Source organism: Mytilus edulis, chromosome 11 (assembly GCF_963676685.1).
Source record: "Mytilus edulis chromosome 11, xbMytEdul2.2, whole genome shotgun sequence".
Classification (NCBI taxonomy): Eukaryota; Metazoa; Mollusca; class Bivalvia; order Mytilida; family Mytilidae; genus Mytilus; species Mytilus edulis.
The window spans coordinates 58,130,615-58,151,881 of NC_092354.1; the positions used below are offsets into that span (position 1 = coordinate 58,130,615).

Genomic DNA, 21,267 nt, shown 5'->3' on the forward strand with positions numbered 1-21,267 from the left:
TAATATTTTACCTGTATATAGAGATATTTTAAAGTGAAAACTTTGTTCATAATACCATAAAAAAGGACTTATTCACAAAGTTATATCTGGTTATGAACACTAATAAAGAAGAACACTTTGAATAATTAATTCTAAGTATTTGAACTTTCTGACTTTGATGACGTATTTTAAGTCTTTTAGCATGCCGGGAGTGGATTAATCTCATTTTCAACCTGGTAATCATCCAATAACGCGACTAAAAGAGCATCTACGACTTTTGGAGTAGCTACTAACCATCTAATAATTCCAAAAGAAAAGTGATCAGCCGTGCAACGGACGGATATGTTCAACAAACATATTTATTATATAACTGGTAGCGTAATAAAAATGCATGTTTGTATCCTCCCATATTACTCAGTCGAGGATTTGACCTACTATACAAAGCATTCCTCAGTCTAGTATTGTATAAATACATTATGTATTATACTAACACCACCTGAAAAAGTCATGTAATTTTAATCTTTTTATTTTAACTAGAGTGTTTGACCTCAAGGATTCACGGATGCAGATATGAAAAAACATAAATGAGGAAAACACAGAAGTGTCCATCTTTGATAACAAAAAGAGGGACTTAAAGATACAAAACGGACGATCAAACTCATAATTCGAAAATTACCTGACAACGCCATGACTAAAAATGAAAAAAAAACAAACAGACAAAAAATAGTACAGAAGAGCAACATACAAAACTAAAGACTGAGCCTCATCAAAAACTTGGGGTGATATAAGGTGCTCCGGAAGGGTGAGCAGGTCCTGCTCCACATGTGGCACACGTCGTTTTGCTTATATTATAACAAAACCGGCAAAAAGTCTAAATCGGTAGGTCAAATTCATAAAAAGGGAAGGAGATTGTAGTTATCCGATATTATCTGTGAAACGGTTATTCTATATCCACTATTACTGATCAAAAGACACAAATGTCAAAGCTTGCTGGTAATCAGATAAGGTGAGGTTTGCATCTTTTTAAACTACATAACAAAAATAATAAAACAATAGATTTCGAAAACAATTGTACACGGACCAACAATATATGACTTTAATCTTTGACTTGTTAACTAATATCCATTAGATATTTCTTGTTTCAAAAACTTATTTAAAAACAAAATAGTTACAAAACAACAGATTATAGTATTAGGTATTTAAAAAAATATATAATATAAAATTACATTTTCCGTATCAAGTTAGTTAGAAAAGTTGAATAACTATTTCTATTATCATCTTTTTGGTGACCCGGAAACTGTTAATACTCTCCTTGTCGGATATAACAGCCGTATGCTTGACAGTATATTGACACTTAATTGAGGCTATATATATATAAATATACGTTAGGTTACTCTGCTTGTTTTTGGACCTTTGTGGTTTAGGGATACATGTATATCGTGGTTTCTAGACAGAGAAATGTAAAAATGGCGGCATGCGCAGATTTGATTCTTCACATTTTAAATCGTTGATGATCACTAATGTAACAGAATTAAACTAAAATCCTTATGAATTTGTGCTTTTATACATATATAGTGAACATAATATCATTTTTTTTTTTGCGAAGTTTGCCTTTAAGCATATGTTTAGATGTTATTTTTTTTTCTTTAAATACGATGAACAAATGATGATGAACTGTATCACTTGTAAAATAAGCCAACATACTACATTATACAGACAAAAGTTAATTGTATGATGGCGCTAAATGTAAAATAGTTCTATAGTCTCGGCTGATGCATTGCCATATCATTGGATGTGGTTGAGCTTGTTCTCTTTTTCCAAATTATATAAACAATTAAAAGTAGTATTACAACTAACAAAATTCCGACAACACTACCTAGACCATATGTTGTTGAATCTGAAATAACAATGTAATAATATCTTTATAAAAATTTTCAAAATTCATAGTACTCTTCTTAAATGTGTTAAAATTAACCATTTTTATCTTTCTCACATTTTTTTTCAGATTATTTGTAGATAAGAGATATGAATAAATGAATAATACATATTGGTTTGTCAAGAATTAATATTGATGAACAGATGATACATTGTACATGCCAAGAAAGAAGAATTGTTTGTAAAAACAGAAAAGATGTTGTATTTTTGTTTGGAATAAATGTATGTAAGCAGTGTATGCTTATCTATCTTATCAAGCTCAGATATCAAGGATTATTTTCTGATGTTTGTGATTTCAAATTAAAAGAAAGATTCTCGTTAGAACAAGCTCGAATATCCGCGTTATAATTCTTTTATCGGTATCTTTTAATGTCAACGCGCATTTACGAAGTAAAATTTCCATAACAAAATATGACCAAATTCATTAACATCTGATTGCAAAAGAAGTTCTGCTCAGGAATTACAAAAGGTAATACATCAGAAACGTATATATATATATATTGTTCAAGAACGTACCCTACCAATCGCTTTTTTATATTTCAAAGGCAATATATAAAGCAGTTATAGATAATAAACACTCGCAAAACATTACATTATATAATGACTGCTTCATATTTTTGACATACATGTATTCTATGTATTAGAATTTTTAATTAACAAAACTACGAACTTGAAAAACAGTTGCAGTATTAGGAACATTTTTTTTATTTAGGCCCTCAATGCTCTTCAACTTTGTTCTTGTTTTTGGCTTTCCAACTTTTTTATTCTGAGCGTCACTGGTTAGTCTTGTGTTGACAAAACGCTGTTCCGACGTATTAAATTTAAAATCTGGTACCTTTTGTTAGCGATTATTCGTGTATTTCTTAGCCCTATATGTTCTCTCGTTTATTTGTATTGTAGTCCTGGCATGAAATGTTGTCATTTTAATGTTATATTTAACATTGTCATAAAAGCCGGAGGTTCAACAAGCCACAAAACCAAGTTCAACCCAATATTTTCTTTCTTGAAATGTCCTGTACAATGTCAGGAAAATGGTCATTGGTATATTATAGTTCGTTTCTGTGTGTGTTACATTTTAATGTTGTATTTCTGTTGTGTCTTAGTTCTCTTATATTTGATGTCTTTCCGTCAGTTTTAGTTTGTAAACCGGATTTGTTTTTTTCACAATCGATTTATAAATATCGAACAGCGGTAAACTACTGCTGCCTTTATCTAATATAAAAATCAATTATAAGACTTTGTTTAACCTGAATCTAAGTATTAGGTACTAATATTTCTATTGAGATAATATTACTTTGTGAAAGCAAGTTGCAAACGATTTAAATTGGCTTCCCGATGAATGTTTCAAAAGACATTATCATACCTGTTGTAGAACTTGTTTGAGATACAGATGATGCGCTTAGTTTACCAGACATTTCCGTCAGATAACTGTGACAAGTTGGTAATCCATTTGGAATAAATTGCCCAGTTTTCTCGAAAGATTCATTCAGCATTAACGCCATACCTTCGACCATATGTTTATCAATGTGACAGTGCATGAACCATACTCCTGGGTTTGCAGCTTTTATTTTGATTATCACATATCCTCCGTATGGTACAACTATTGTATCTTTGCGTACAGCATCAATCGTATTTATACCAGGGATGTTCTTGTAATCATTCCATGACGAATTTTTCCATCGTGCATTATTACAACTGCTTTTAACATTAGGAAGTGTATCACTACATTCTATATCGTTTGTAAAAGTAAAGTTTCCATCAATGGTCACTTCTGGAAATTCCATTTTAAGAACTTTGTAAGTATGGCCATGCATGTGAATAGGATGCGAAATGAAAGCTCCGGTACCGAGATTAAGTAAAACCATAATGATGTCAGACCCAGTTTTTAAGTTAAGGGAATGGCTACAGTGACAAGTGTCTTCATCAGTACACTTACTACAATCATTATCAACTTCAGATGGTTGTGTAAGAGCAGATACGGTTGGCCAACGAAATATTCGACCATTTATGGATGATTTACCTTTCGGAAAACCGAAATTCAAGAAATGTAATGCTGTTTCGGTTGATTCTTGCATACCCTCGATGGCAACAAAATCTTCATCTTTTACAATTCCCCTTTCTTTCAAATTATTAACAGGAACACATGATACGTCTTCCTTGTGTGGGTATGTTTTAAATGGACAATTTAGAACTCGACTTTTGCTATTTTGTTCGTAATCCTTTGTTGGTAGGCTATTACTGTTAGAAACGTTAAGAAAGCCAAGTCCAATAGGAGGTTGTATTGTAAGTTTATGTGACGAAAGAATGCTGATCGTTATGTTGTATATACCCTCCTCTGCATAATCAAGATCGAGTTCAAAATCATAACGTTCAGCAGGATATATAATGATTTTATCAACGACAGTGGGGACAATCTCAAAACCATCGGTTTCTGTGACATTCAACTTTAAACCAGGTATAGAAAATAAAAGTACGTGCATTGAACCGACGCCTATAAGTCTAAAAAGACATCGATCCCCTTTTGTAACATAAAATATTTCTAGAGGTGCAAGATTATTTTTTAGCTCTCCTCTACCATTAATTAAAATAGAATTTGGAGATTTTACCTCATCTTTCACATTAGCATACAACAGGTCCATTGCGTTATATAGATGATTCCATTCTTGTATCTGTACAATATGTTGGAATACAAATGGTACTGGGTCCCTTTTTCTGAGAATGACAAATGCACCATACATGCCCATATCTCGTTGATTACCTACATGTGAGTGATACCAGTAGGATCCCCCAAATGTTGGTTGGAAGGTGTAATTAAAAGTCTGTCCTGGTAAAATTGGACATTGAGAAACATATGCCACACCGTCCATTGCAGGCCATTTATGTTGATCAATACCGTGCCAGTGAATAGTCACAGCTTCATTTATCATGTGGTTTTTTACTATAATTGTTATTTTCTGGTTTTCATAAATGATAATAGATGGTCCTGGCATGGATGAATTTGCCGTAATCAAATGTCTTGTATGATTCCAACCATCAGCAGTTATTATATCATCTATAGGGATTTGATCGTTTATTGCTGCATTTATTGAGTAAATTGCCCGATCCTTTACATACACTTGACTGATGTTTCCTTTGCCAATCATGGTAAACGCGGATTTTATATCGAGTGACGTAAAACAGTGGACAGCATTCTCATCGCAATGAAAGCCAACAACGGTACCAGTCATTCCATATACGATACAGAAAACAGCACTTAAAACCTGCAAATAAACAGGAACTAACATATATGTATGATATTAAAAAAAAACACATTTATATGTTCCCGTTGTAAAAACTATTCATATACCACATTGTTGTTGTATTCAATCATTGGTCATTGTTGGTATGGGTTCGTCTTGCTTAGTCGTGTGCACTATTAAGTTTCTATTTTTCTTTTTTTCTTTTTTTCTTTTTTAGCCATGGCGTTGTCAGTTTATTTTCGATCTATGAGTTTGAATATACCTGTGATACTTTTCGCCCCACTTTACTTGATCATAAAATTATTTTTTATTTTAGAAAATACAACATTGAAATCATATCTATTTGATGAAATGTAGGGAAGTTTTTGTATTATCAATATACTTTTGTTCAAATGTGATGATGTTCAAATATCGTTCATCGAATTGGAAAAATTAAACAAAAAACCGAAAAATTGGCAAATACATATAGGAGCGAGGATACGTGCGTTACTTTGAGTAAGGTTCTCCTTTTTTGTTTTATACTCCAGCTTCCATCACCAATATGAGCTGGCCACAGAGAAATAGCACATTAATGTTCAAACGCAAAAATGAAAAGAAATTTGTAAACATCATTTAATTTCCGTCTTACGTCATTAATTAACATCATCAACATCCCACGACCTTCATCCCACATTTCCTTTCAATGTTTTTTTCTACAAAGTGCACGTCTTACATCTTTTCTGGGGGTTAATGAAATAATAAAAAAACATGTTTACTTTTTATGAAATAGACACAAGGACTTACATGCTTTAAATTAAAAAAAACATACATTTAACTGTTCTGTTCTAATACTCTTCCTTAATATGTATGTCAGTTGTTTGCAAAAAATGTAAAATCTTATATATGTACGAATAATGAATGTAACATCCTTGAAACAAAACGATTATTTGTTTAGGGTAAAAGAATATCATCAAATTGATATACCCGTACTGTAAAAAAAAAATATACGCATATGCCGAGTAGTACTTTTATTAATATGTGTATAGAAATAGAACCTAGCAGTGCTTTAGATAACAGTATTGATCATACAAGTAACAAAAAAATATATTTGGAGTATGATTTGGGCTGATAAAATCATTTAAAAATAAAAGATTTCTACAAATTCGAGGAAAAAACATCAAACAAAGAAAATCAACATCATTGTGAAAATGTACTTTATATATTAGGCTAGCTTTGCTGCAGGCATTGATTATCGTTATAGTGGCTCAAATTATTTGCCATTTAACGGTGTTAATAATTTGTACTGGTACGGCATTCGTCATTAATACTCTTAACATGATTATCTATTGTCTTAAAAATCATAATATCTAATAAAATTAGTAGATTTAGCTAACGAAGTCCTTATTTGTATAAAGTAACATTAATTTTTAGTGGAAAATTGTTTTAACGTTAATTAAACTATAATTAAAAATTGTGATAAATGTAAGATAACTCTGTTCATTTTTCCAAATCATTCTTTTATTTGGGGGAGATAATATATTTCGATGATGGAAGTGTTTATCAACCTTGACCGGATAAACATCCTTCGCACGGACAATCTTTTCATTTATAGTCTTTTTCAAAAAAAAAAAAAAAGGTTCTTTATGTTGGTAAAGATTAATTTTAAACATTACAAACCAAATAAATGAAATTATATATATTCATAAAAAAAATTAATAAATCAATAAAGATACTGAGATCTAGTACATTTATAAGTTTTGGAGCAATTTAAAGCTCAATAAAATAACTAGACGTAAAGATTGAATTATGACCAGTTCAGGGCAGACAATCAACATTGACATTTTTGGAATTGAATATAGTACAAAGGAATGCAACTCTTGCATACAAATGACACTTCAAAAGAATTATTAAACACGAATTCGTGCGCCACCTTCAATGACGATTCTAAATTATCATTATGACCTACAGTTGTAAATCTATAGAATAGTGACAGCTAATGAATGCTAACCCACAGTGAAATACATTTGTTTGAAATTTTTAAAACCTACTCGGAAAAATGCACAAACTACTTGAATTCCATAGCTCAAAATTAACATGTTTACACATTGATAAAATATGGTGTTAAAACATTATAAATCTTTAACAGTTTAAGATTTAATATGACCTCGTATGCTTTGTGTATTTGTTAACATTAAAATCCATCTTGGAAATTTTAAAATTATCACAAATCCCGTTTAAGATTTGACTAAATACCAACATCCAGATATGTTCAGGTAAATATGCTACATTATACTGTTGGGCTTTATTGAACACAGTTTCTAATAGACTTGACATCGACCAAGTCATGGTAAAAACGTAACACAAATACCAGGCATGTGATGTGGAGTAAAAAAAACAACTTTAAAAATAAGAAGCATTAGTACTGACCTCATAAATTGGAAGGCTAACAATAATCAAAATGGAAGTACATTTAAAGATCGAAAACATGTTAATAAATCAATATGAACAGGTCAGTCTAGAGTGTCCCGAACAGAAATCACATATTTGGTCCGTTACCTCGATATTTCAAAATATCATACAGAAATTATCTACATTTATGTTATGCAAATCAAAAGACATGTGGAATAAATATCATTTTAAGGGTCGCACACAATCCTCACCAAAAAAACAGTTGTCTCAACTCAGGTCAAAGTCACAATAAATTGAAAAAATAGAATCCGAGCCAATCAACTGTCACACATTAAAATGCCCTGCCTATATTTTTCGACATCTCAACTCCTCCTTTACAAACGAAAGTTAGAATAAATAATGCATACTTTTCGGATAGGAAAATATCTATACTCTACATTATAGTATCATCCGAATCATTAACAAAAATCGACATAATTACAAAATGTTATAGTATTAAAAACTGCTCGTAATTCCTGAACGCACGTACCAGGTGAAGAAATAATTTGTGTTGTTTAGTACTTAAGTGAGGTATGTGTGTGTTATTAAGACTTGTGAACATGTATTTACAAATATGTGTGTAAATTCCATGATGCAGATGGCATATTGGACATATAATTCAAATATTCGACCAATAAGGTAAGTTTCATATGACGCACAGTTTATAATTCGTTTGTTGTGATTTGGTGTGCTGGCGTAAATTCATGGGATATTTCAGTTGTTTTTCTGTAGTTTACATGTACTAATGTAATATTATATTTTGTTTTGTGTATTTCTCTGACATGTTATTTGTACTGTATTGCTGTCACGTAATTTTATCATTTTAACAGAATTGTTAACATTGTCATAAAAGCGGGAATTTAATTTTTATGACAAAAATGGGCTTAATTCAAAAATAATGTAAATGGTATGGGTTGTATAGCCGTAAACTTTATTTATATTCTGTTCTACACATGCTGTTTTTATCTAATCACAAATGTTTTATGTTTTTTTCATATTCGAACGATGTAAGTTGCCATAACATACATAAATTTTTAGTCAATCTCTACTGTATAATTTTCATATTAGACTATGTATTGTAAGTAAAGTGAAAGGTACAATGTAACCACAAATCATGTAAAAGATTTAAATGTAAATTTAGGATCATTTATCGTAGGATGGAAGTATGATAGTTTGTTTGAGATAAATAAAGTATATGAGTGACTTTTAACATTTTTGTCTGCTTCAAATATGCTTAAAATGTGTTATTCTGAAAAACGAAAAATGCGAATTTAATTTCAAGGATAATGTAATACGGCTATATCTTAAGTACAATTGAGAATAGAAATTAGGAATGTGTCAAAGAGACAACTAATCTTCATAAGAGCAGAAACAGCCGAAGTGCAACCGTATATATTTAAAATGTTTTGGAAATAATTTTTTTTTTCATTTACGTGGTTTTATTAAATAATAAAACATGATTTAATCAAGATATTAGCAGTTTTTTTTAGGTCAAGCGTTTCATATATTCTATTGAATTTTTCTAGGTACCATTTATATTAAAAAAAAAAGATTTAGAAATGATATTTTATAATTGATATGGGCATTATAATTTATAATACGTAAATTCATTCAAGATATCGACAGATGTATTAGAAAAATAAAATAAAAGATTAAGACTTACCTTAAGAAATTCCATTACCGGATGCTAGCAGTTCCGGTTGCCTTTTGTGTATGAAATACACTATATTCAAAGATGGGACATTATATATGCTATTCTATATTTATTTTCGGGAGATTACCGATCCTTTATTTTTAAATAATTTCTTAGAAAGGCGTTTCTTCATTTATTTTCATTTATATGTAAAACTTGTAGTATTATATTTAGGAATGTTTAAAAATACAAACCTACAAAAATAGATAATATATAAAGGTGAAAGGGATTATTCCTGGGTGAACTAGGAGTTGGAGCTCAACTAAGTAATATTTAGTTCAGTCAATGTGGTAACAATTATAGATGAAGACAATTTTAAAAACTGGAACGAAAACTCGGTTGACACTTATCTAACAAATAAACTTGTAGTTGTTAAAAAACAGCAACCACAAAATAGAAGTGTTTTTTTTTTATTTTTGCACGCATTCAACTGGATTGATTTAAAGGTTTTTATACAGACTAAAGTTTTTTTCTTGAATAAAACCGAAATCCACAGACTGAGAATATAAGATAGTCCCGCATTCAACTGATATTTTTCCTCATATTAGCTTTATATTAAGGGAGTTTAAATGCCCGACACGTTTATACATAATTTATTTTATAGACCTTTTGCTATATTGTAAAATTTGATATACGTTTGATTATGGCCATGTATTACTGCAATGTTTGATTGTTGTAGTTGGACATATAGCAATGGTGAATGATATTTGACATTAATGATGTTATGATGACTTCTTTTATCTTATTTAAATATACTTAAAATTAAAAGATACCACGTATCTGTTACTTCACAACAACGAAAATATAAACCAACATTAATCTTAACCTAAACACCTGGTACATAAATGCCAATTGTTGACTCATTTCGTGAGAATGACCACTTACTACTTCGTCCTTTCCGTTGACCTTAGTTGGTATATCATTGACGTATCATGTCTTAATCGAATAGTCAAATCAGGTTATTCCGATATACGAATGTATAAAAGACAGATTGAAAATAAATATATATTTAAAAAAAAAATATTTATCATAATTCTTATTATCGTTTGATTAAACATATATTTAAGTGTGTGGTTTTTTTTTCTTGGGTTAAATGACACACATACGTCGACATGACCACACTTATTTCTGATTAGTTTCGTGAGCATTTGAGCTCATGTGTAAAAGTATAATACTGTAAGGAGATTTAAAATAATGTCAATGAGATACCTGTCAACTTAAGCTTATATGTTTTATGTTTAACACAAATACTATGAAGTCTTGTTTGTGATATTTTATACTACTATTATAATACATAACAGAGGGTCGAAAGATACCAGATGCTCACTGTACGAAACCGGTTATTTAGTACTTAAAATGATCTTAGCAGACTGTAATGTTTGAGTTTTTCTCATTGTTGAAGGTCATAGATTGTTAATAATTGCCTATATCAACATGGCTTTAACTTTGGTTGATAGTTGTCACCTTGGTGCAAATAAAAAAATGTAAATATTCCAACATTTTTATATGTGTTGAAATCTTTCTTAAATTACCGATTGAACTTTGGTATGTTGTTCCTTCCTTCGTTTCAGACAATACTGTTCTTTTAGCTCTTTTCTTTTTCAAAAATATTCTCTTCTTCTTCCATTCCTTACTTTGGGTCTTTGCTTTCTTCTTCGATCTCTGCAGGTTAAGCTTTGAACCCCTTCGTATTGTCTCATTTCCTGGTGATAGTCCTATAGATGTATTTAACTGAAATTAAAGAAAGGTAATCCATACTCACATCATATATATATGTGTCAATATAAGTACAAATCACCAAACAGAATATTTTGTTTCTTGTCCATATGATTACTTTATACTACTTACAAAATTATTATATAATGTATACATGAATACGGTTTAGATAATGTGCACATTATAAAGCATCATATGATGGGCTGACTGCTTATAATGTTGTGTGAACTATATTGGTAATTAATTTTAATGATGCCTTAGCTGTACTTGATATGGCTTTTTTTTCTAAACTTGATATTTGAAAAAGTTCTGTAATTTGTTTAGATCTTGACAAATTTTATCATTATTCAGAAAAAATAATTATTGTATGGAGATATTTAGGTTCAGTTGACAATTTCAGCCCAGCCAACAAATCTGTGTGGATCTTGTTAATTATGTTTATTTGTTGAAAAAGTAAGTATTTCAAGGGCAATAACTTTTATAATTGAAAATTCCTCCATTTTAACATAATTTAAGATAATATTGGTTGAACTATTTTTATTAACCAAAGGTACTCTCTATCAACTTTAATTTAGGTTTAGTTTTCTCAAAGATGATGAAAAGGGTTAAGATGAAAAAAAATTAAAGGCATCAACTCCTGTAAGAAGATATCTTCAAATGAAGGTCATGTGTGCTAGAACTAAATGTAATACAGGATTTAAATAATTCTATTACCTCTGAAATGTAATGATATCCCTCGTTCTTTTGCAGTACAGCAGAGCTGACTCTGTAGTTAAGGCTGGAAGATGAGGAAAAATGTTTAGTTTTTGGAGCTTTTAAAGCTATTATATTGTTAACGCTCTCATTTGCCTGTGAAGACCCTAATTGGGATAATTTGTCCGACTGTGGTACCATCTGCTGTATAAATAGCTTTTCTAGGTCTGATTTAAGTGATGCGGAAGATAAATCTTTTCCATAAGGAAGGTTTGAGTGGACATAGTTGTGTTTGTTTTTCAAATATCCACACCAATTTTCTGTGCAGTATTGGTGGTCACCATACATATGGTTGACTGTGGCATGAAAACCTTTTTCAATTCCTTCAGGATTACCAATATTCTGTTCCAATACATATGACACATTCTTAACTATTGATTCTGCAACCATCCCTGACAACTCTCTATGCTTTGACTTTAAATCATTTACTTTTTTTATTATATTGTGTTTTATATGTTTTTTGTCACTGATTTTGACCATTGAGGAACTTGGCATTAATACTTTTGCCCTGTCAAAGCCAGTAGAGTCGTCATCACCTACAACCTGTGAAATTACTATGTCTTTGTCATCCAGTCCTTTTAGCATTTCTACCACCATATCTGGCTCCATACCCTAAGAAAAAAATTGCAAGAACGTATACCAGAAATTGTCTCTCTTGTATATATTTATTCAAACAAGAGAGAACAACCTATGGACAAGTAATATGAAGAAATGTATCCATAATTTGGGTTTCTTATGTTTAAAATCTTTTAATGTACCTATTACATCTATGTTTGCCCAAATAAAACAAATTCATGACCAAATTTTTCAAGAACAGAATTCATATATTACAGAATCATCAAAATCATCATTTTTTTCAAAATTTTTGTTTTTCAAATAAACGGGCAAACTATGTTGACCAATTGAATATGTTGAAAGATAGGGCACCTTTTGCAAAACTATAAGGCTAAGTGCAAACCAGATGCTCCGCAGGGCGCAGCTTTATACGACCGCAGAGGTTGAACCCTGAACGGTTGGGGCAAGTATGGACACAACATCCAAGCTGGATTCAGCTCTAAATTTGGATTGTGATTAAATAATTGACACAGCATAGGTTTCGGACACAGAATGAATGTGGTCTTATAAACTTAAAATATTTTTTTTGCCTTTGAGCATTTCACTATGCTGTTGAATATAAATCCTCTCAAAAAAATGTTTAAAGAAATTTTCTTTTTATTTATGAAATCTGAAATGAGAAAAAAATTTAACCCCCCCCCCCTTTTTTCACATCCCCCTTTCCCTTTTTCCAAAACTGATCTCAATTCAAATTTCTGTGCAATTGAAGATTTCTTGCTATTGCGCAATACTGTGCAATTGAAAATTTCTTGCTATTGCACAATACTGTGCAATTGAAGATTCTTGCTATTGCTGAATACTGTGCAATTGAAAATTTCTTGCTATTGCACAAAACTTAATATAATAATTTTGGATCCTGATTTGAACCAACTTGAAAACTGGGCCCATAATCAAATATAAGTACATGTTTAGATTCAGCATATCAAAAAAGCCCAAGAATTCAATTTTTTTTTAAATCAAACTTAGTTTAATTTTGGACCCTTTGGACTTTAATGTAGACCAATTTGAAAATGGGACTAAAAATTAAGAATCTACATACACAGTTAAATTTGGCATATCAAAGAACCACAATTATTAAATTTTTGATGAAATCAAGCAAAGTTTAATTTTGGACCCTGATTTGGACCAACTTGAAAACTGGGCCAATAATAAAAAATCTAAGTACATTTTTATATTCAGTATATCAAAGAACTCCAAGGATTCATTCATTTTTTGTTAAAATCAAACTTAGTTTAATTTTGGACCCTATGGACCTTAATGTAGACCAATTTGAAAACAGGACCAAAAATTAAGAATCTACATACACAGTTAGATTCTGCATACCAAAGAAAACCCAATTATTCAATTTTTGATGAAATCAAACAAAGTTCAATTTTGGACCCTTTGGGCCCCTTATTCCTAAACTTTTGGGACCAAAACTCCAAAAATTAAACCCAACCTTGTGTTTAAATTTCATAGATTTCTATTCACTTATACTAAAGTTATGGTGCGAAAACCAAGAATAATGCTTATTTGGGCCCCTTTTTGGCCCCTAATTCCTAAACTGTTCAGACCTCAACTCCCAAAATCTATCCCAACCTTCCTTTTGTGGTCATAAACTTTGTGTTTAAATTTCATTGATTTCTATTTACTTATACTTAAGTTATTGTGCGAAAACCAAGAATAATGCTTATTTTGGCCCTTTTTTGGCCCATAATTTCTGACTGTTTGAACTAAAACTACCAAAATCAATCCCAACCTTCCTTTTGTGGTCATAAACCTTGCGTCAAAATTTTATAGATTTCTATTAACTTAAACTAAAGTTATAGTGTGAAAACCAAGAAAAATGCTTATTTGGGCCCTTTTTGGTCCCTAATTCCTAAAATGTTGGGACCAAAACTCGCGGAATCAATCCCAACCTTCCTTTTGTGCTCATAAACCTTGTGTTAAAATTTCATAGATTTCTATTCACTTTTACTAAAGTAAGAGTGCGAAAACTAAAAGTATTCGGACGACGACGACGCAAACGTGATACCAATATACGACCAAAAAATTTCAATTTTTGTTGTCGTATAAAAATCTTGAAATTGAAAGAGGTAGATACATGAAAGTTAACAGAGAAGAAAGATTGTGCAAATTTCATGGTTAAAAAAGTGCCCAATGATATGCTACATGTATGTAGTATTGTTTAATTGCTGCATCATTACTATTTGTATACTAGTTGTATGGGCTGTTGCCAATTATTGTAATTGAGTTTGTGCCAATAAAATATTTGTATATATTTATTGGTATAATTAACTAGGGAAAAATAAAAGTGAGTTATCTCCCTTTGAACAGAATTCTATTTTAAATAATTAATAAGTATTTCATCAAAAATTCAATTATTATGAAAGGGCTTTAACTGAACAAGGAGAAAAGCTAAAATCAGGAAAATAAAATTTGACCTTTATTCTTAAGCTCTATGAAAGTTACAACTTCTATAAAAAGATGACAATCCCTATATATATAATTCAAAATACACATCTGAGCTTGTGAATGACAGTACTTCTAATTTTGATGTGTACAATGTCTGTATTTTTTATAATTTATTTCAAAGTCATAATTTTGCAATTCTTCTGAAAACTTAATTCTGAACATCAGTGTTATATAATGATATTTGTTTTGTATTTTTGGAAGACTACCTTAGCAGATCCACTCCAATTTTTTCTACATTGATGTATCCTTGGAATCATCTCCTTCGATTTGGCCTTTTCACATATTTTACAGGAGGAAATTCTTAACCGATGATCCACCACTTTTCCTGTTTTCGTCCCTATCAAAGTTGAAACACCTGTAAATAGTTAAAAAAAAATCTCCATGTGTATAAACTTATTTTTGTAAACAGGGAAGTCGTTGTTAGAACAACAGTAATCCCTCTTTGTCATAAATGCAAACCAATGTAATGTTATCGCAACCAAGTCAAGGTTCATTTATGTGATTCAGAATTAAGTGTACTTTCATTTTCACTCAACTAGTATGGATAATGGTTAGAAGACCAGCTAAATCCCTATCTGCTGTGTTGAAAAATTATATAGGTGGCTCTTTAGTCATGTTGTTGTCTACATGATACTTTTCCCATTTTAAATCTCAATTTTATGTTCGACAAACAAAATTTTGTCTATGAAATTTCCTATGGACACATAGTTTTTAAATTATATATTAATTAGCTAAGTTATTGATAATTATGAAATCCAAAATCCAGGTCAGTGGAATATTTATAGATGTAGAATCTCAATTGACTTCATTTTGTACATAATTCAATAGAAATAGTTTATGAGTATTTGTACAAGGAGGATATTACTTGTCAAACCATATATACCTGACAAACTATTGTAGGATCTACCAGAACCTTTCTTCTGCCAGCATGTGTCGGTTGATACAGATATACCTGTTTGTGTGTCACCATTTTCCTCTGCACGAAAATACATATATTGAAATCATGATAATTAAGAGAGAAAGTTTTTTTTCCTATAGCTAAGATATATAGTGGTTATATGATCACTGTTTGTACTATAGTGTAATTAACAGTCACTTCCAAATTAGACAACTAACATGACTATGAGAATAACAGTACCGTAGTAAAAGATAAATAAATATTTATTAAAGAATTTTGTGAACAATAATATGAAAGGTATTAAATAATGTACTGCTGAAATAGAAAACAACGAAATTAAAGTAGCAATATTTTATAACACTTAACTCATAAAAATAGTAAAATTTCTGAACCATGTCATGACTGAAGGAATATGGACAATAATATTCAATAATAGTTTAGAAATATGATATGGCAATAATAATTCTACTGCATACTAAATATCATAGACCTACAATTAAGGGTTCCCTGAAAGATGAACTTTAATATGTAAGGTATGCAAAAGTTTCAAAGTCAATGGACCATGCCCAAACACTCTCCATGGAAAAAAATGTAAAGGCTTCTTAATCATGTGAATAATTAAATTTAAACACTGGTTAACGTTCCATTTTGAAAAATCTAATGACCTTTGTCTGAATTCACTTCAAAGTCTTATAAGATGTAAAAATGCTGAAGTTCCTTTTTTTTTTTTTTATCAATTTTCATATTAAAATTATAATACATATAGGTGAACTTTTTTAAGTATTCAATTTTAAATTCAAGTAAATCTTAAAATAAGTAACAATTCAACACAGATGTCCAGTTTAACAGAAGCTTGTATCTGGCTAATTTAAATGTTAAACCTGTAAATGACTGGTTTATTTCTTCTTGTAAGTATCTTTCCTCAGATATTTCTGCTTGTGCTTCTATAGCAGCTCCAGTTTCATTTTCTCTCTCTTTTAATGCCTTGAAATCTATGCTATGTATGTTGAGTACAGACAAAAAGTTGCTCAACTGTGTTCCTCCGATGCCGGAATGTATCATACCTGGATATTTTGAAATATAATGAATTACATGTATCATGATTATGAGAACTTTATATGTAATCGACACATTTCAACTTTTAGTTGCACTTAAAAAACATAAACCCACTTTTTTCATTCATATTAAATTCAGCATAGTGAACATGTATGTATTTGCCTGCCCCAAGTCAGAAGCCTGTAATTCAATCATTATTGTTTTTTTATGTGTTACATATTTGTTTTTCGTTCATTTTTTAAATAAATAAGGCTGTTACTTTTATCGTTTGAATTGTTTTACATTGACATTTCAGGGCCTTTATAGCTGACTATGCAGTATAGGCTTTGCTCATTGTTGAAGGCTGTACAGTTACCTGTAATTGTTAATATCTGTGTCAGTTTGGTCTCTTGTGGAGAGTTGTCTTATTGGCAATCATACCACATCTTTTTTTTATATTCAAACATACCCATGAAATTATGGCATATAATACACATGTATAAAAAAAAATTGGGATCTCTTAGACATTAGGATGTATATTGAATCCATGAAGAATCATCACACTGGCAAACCGCCCCATTTTTTTTAACTTGCACCACTTTCTGAATTGACCAAATTAGATTTACCAAATGGCCTCACTTGTGAAAAAGAATTGAAAATGGTTTGTTTAACTTGCACCATTTATGAAAAGGGTAAAAATCACTCTGAAATAAGGTCTGTCAACTCGCCCCACTTGTGAGAAATAGATTAATCCTGATGAATTAAGTATTGTCAACTCGCCCTACTTGATTAAAAAGATGCAATCCTGTTGTATATTTATCATGTTCCCATCCCACTAGTTAATAAAATTAATATCTATGAAAACATTAGATAAATAAATATTGACTCTGTCATGTCTGTGGTTAAAGTTTGTATTTGTATTTTATATTTGTATAATATAATGTTACTTATATATGGACGTAGCTGGTCTTCCAGTAAACATGGTAAATATTACATGCAATCTGCAGTAAACGTTCCTCAATTTCATAAATTAGGCGAGATACTGGGTTCTGTGAAGGGATGTCATCATTGCTCAACATACCACATCTTCTTATATTTAATTTGTAATTCTTTTCTTTTTGTTGAAATAAAGCATAAAGAAGTGACTATCAGTATTTATTTGACTTGAATGCCAACAAAAGTTGGAGAGTTAGCAGACATCATCACATGAAAATTATATACATCATGTACATCTAGCATTTGCCTTTTTCATTAAGTTGGACAAGTTGGCCGAAGGAACATTGACATGATTGACAGGATTTAAGTTAACACGTTTCACAAGTGGGACGATTTGTTCTGCTCAATGAATATCATTACAATTAAAACCTGGTAACGGGAACAGATGTCCCTTGGCCTTACTGTTATAAACATAAAATTAAACATTTTTAAATGCATGTTAACCTGTAGCTATTTTAGTGTTGACATCAAATACACCTATGCCTCTCTTGTTTTCACCAGGGTAATGCGTCTTCCCTAATTTAATTTTGTTTAAACGACCACATATTGGTCTATGGCAGACAATATACAAAATTCCTGAAACGCCATAGCATCTAACACCCCTGGCATCGTGCAAATGAAGGGGTTTGTTACACCCGATACAGCTTTTCAGCTGACTAGCCAAATACTCTAATTCACACAGGAATCTACAATGGTCTAGGGGGACAAGATCAGATGGAATATATTCATTAAATAAATCATCTCTGTCATGTTCGTGATAGCTTTTGTTGGTTTCAGGAGGATATTTGGTTAATGTAGATGATGTTTGCAGTGATGATGAAATAAAATAAGGGTGGTCTTCTAAAACTATGTCTGAGACAGAGAACTTCTTTGGTTGTGTTTTAACTTTTCGTCTACTTTCAATAAAGTTATGTATTCTTTCTACAGGTTTCTTAGTTGAAAAGCGCCCTTTAACACTCCTAATGGTAGGCATTTCTAGGAGGCAGACGACATATAAAGATATTACGATAGTCGCATTAAACATGAAATTATACCTTTTTCTTCTTCTGTCGACGGATCAACACGACTGTTTGAGGATTCGTTCTGTGTATGTGATTTATGTGAAACTGCCTCATAGTACACCAAAATGCTGCTCATGTTCTATATTTTCTGAGCAGCAAGTTAGTTATTGTAAAAAGCAGTTCACCGTTGAGCAATGTAAACATCTCCACGTCTTTTGTTGTGTCCATTTTTGCATTTCCGTGCATGCCGGAAGTGATCACTGCCAAATGTTATTATAAAAAGATGTGTATTTGATTTTTTTTCAATAAAAAAAGTGAACCCGATTAATTGAAGGACATAATGAAGAGAATTATGTTTTATTTTCATCTTGGTACAAAGTATTTCATTTACGACAACAGATCGAATGTCGATATCAGATGCGCAACTTCTTGCGCAGAAGGCGCGAAAATTTAAACTCCTATACCACCTTAAGATTGATTTTGATTTTTTTTGACAACTATATTACTGGTGAGCTTAAGAGACTAACTGATTGATACCCGGATTGTAGTCGCCTTAATTGCACGCCTTTAGTTCACGGAACCTACATAAATCAAATTCACAACTTGATATTTTTTTTTCAAATGACACATCCCATGGGAAAACCCGTCTTTATAATTTTCTGATGGATGCTTTTAGTTTTTGTGTTTCAAAAACACAATCCGTTTCTTGATATCATTGATACTAATCCGTAATCCGCATTATTTCCTTCGTTGAACATAAAGAATTTTTATTTTAAATTGCTACAATGGAAAGAAAGCGTGTAGTAGGAAAATTAAGATTTAAATTATAGGTTACCCGGAACTGATCATATGGTATAGGTCTGTAACATAATATTTAGAGTACCGTTAAATTATATATTAATATATGTAACATGGTTGCGTAGTTTGATTATTCCCTATCACACATAGGAATATTAGTGAGGCGTATTTTCGTACTTGTATTCCTGACAAAAGGTATTTGCAAAACAGTTCAATTGGTAGTTTCCGGTCTGTCATATGCTCATGCATTAATGACATAAAAAAACAATTCTAATATGACATGCTTCTTTCGCTTTGTTAACAACAACGTGATAAAATTCTCAATAAATCTACTCGTATACTTACTGCAAACTCAGACATATATGTATACGCGTACGGTCGGACCGTATGAGTATACGCGTACGGTCCAGCTGATCATACGTTTTGGATCATATGGGTTAAATTTAAACAAACATTTATCAAAATCTTTATTTTTAGTTATACAAATTGTTATTATTACAAAATAGATGGCCGATGATAAAGTGAATAAGCTAACAATTGAAATTAAATATTTGCTTAATTGTATATCCGTGAATTCTATTTTGTTACTCTGGCCGAAGGTGACACTTGCTTCTAATAAGAACGTCGTATTTTTTACATTTACATGTTTTGTTAATGCATGTTCCTTTGCGTATGCATTTCTTTTGTAAAGTTCAAAAATATTCTAAAACAATTGTCCTCCCACATTATGTTTACTTCCGATAACTTCAATTTCAATGAGCATACTGAGCTGCAATTAATGAATTACCGGCCTGCAAAATACAGGAGATTAACAGATTAAATAAGCGTGATCTTTTTAAATAGTTAAAATATTAAGTTTTTATGTCAAATGCTGTTGAACTTTTTATATTAATTGGAGATATAATTCATGTTGATCTGTTATATACATTTGTATCTAATAAGCTTGATTAACTTTTTAATATCAGTCAGACCGTACGTGTACGGTCCGACCGTATGCGTATTTTGAAAAAGTACGCATACGGTCCAAATACTCATACGGTCTGGAACATATACATAATAATGGAAGTAACCTCCCACGTCAATCCAAGTGTCTCGAGACTGATTTACAAACGCTTTGCCGATTTTATTGTTTTAAATATTGGAATTGGAAAAATAAAATTCCCAAAAGTCCATAAATGTTTTTGGCGGTTAAAGTCACTTTAAACATAACATCAAACAGATAAAAACGCTTGAATATTTTTTTTCAGTTACGCGTACTATAGCAAGTCAACATGACAGCTATTTAATAAAAAAAATGTCAACTTTGGATTTGACGTAAGCTGACAAGAAAAACATGTAAATTATTTGACCCCATGGTAGATTGAACATTGTACGGTGGTCCATGATTGTATATAATCAACATTGAATCAATAAGTCGTATTTAGTTGTATGTTATTGTTTATATAACTTAATCAGCATAAAATGAATCGTTTGTTGATATTTACTTGTTAAGAATTGATCGCCATTTATTTTTTTTTTCTAATTATTTCTATCATATTTTTTCATCTTTTAGGGCAAAACGTAAAGCATGGGTAAAAGTAATCGTTAAAGGTCAATATCTCCAATAAAGAGTTGTTGTAAAAATTTACTCCATTTTGTTTTAATTGAGATCATGTCTCGATGGTCATTTTATGTTGAAATAAGATTCTATTCAACTATTACATCTAAAGCAATATATGCATAAAACAA

At 30.9% G+C, this 21,267-nt stretch overlaps 2 protein-coding genes across 2 annotated transcripts; both read right to left on the reverse strand.

Annotated features, from left to right (window-relative positions):
- Window positions 1-322: 322 nt before the first annotated feature.
- LOC139495898 (uncharacterized) lies at window positions 323-5,173 on the reverse strand. The gene is made up of 2 exons (XM_071284305.1): window positions 3,278-5,173; window positions 323-1,876 (listed from the first exon to the last, which is right to left on the reverse strand). Exons 1-2 carry the CDS (start codon window positions 5,139-5,141, stop codon window positions 1,737-1,739), a joined length of 2,004 nt encoding a protein of 667 aa, XP_071140406.1. The 5' UTR covers window positions 5,142-5,173; the 3' UTR covers window positions 323-1,736.
- Window positions 5,174-9,453: 4,280 nt separating this feature from the next.
- LOC139494420 (uncharacterized) lies at window positions 9,454-16,826 on the reverse strand. Its single transcript, XM_071282582.1, has 6 exons — window positions 16,591-16,826; window positions 15,695-15,787; window positions 15,018-15,166; window positions 11,704-12,354; window positions 10,806-11,004; window positions 9,454-9,467 (listed from the first exon to the last, which is right to left on the reverse strand). The coding sequence occupies exons 1-6, from the start codon at window positions 16,808-16,810 to the stop codon at window positions 9,454-9,456; spliced, it is 1,326 nt and encodes a 441-aa protein (XP_071138683.1). The 5' UTR covers window positions 16,811-16,826.
- Window positions 16,827-21,267: the final 4,441 nt, after the last annotated feature.

Coding starts and splice junctions, on each gene's coding strand:
- LOC139495898 (XM_071284305.1), bottom strand. CDS start 5,141: ATGACTGGTACCGTTGTTGGCTTTCATTGCGATGAGAATGCTGTCCAC. Junction 1,877..3,277: donor TCAAACAAGTTCTACAACAG/GTATGATAATGT, acceptor TTGTTATTTCAG/ATTCAACAACATATGGTCTA.
- LOC139494420 (XM_071282582.1), bottom strand. CDS start 16,810: ATGATACATGTAATTCATTATATTTCAAAATATCCAGGTATGATACAT. Junction 12,355..15,017: donor ATTGGAGTGGATCTGCTAAG/GTAGTCTTCCAA, acceptor TTTTTTTCTTAG/GGTATGGAGCCAGATATGGT. Junction 11,005..11,703: donor GATATCATTACATTTCAGAG/GTAATAGAATTA, acceptor CTTTAATTTCAG/TTAAATACATCTATAGGACT.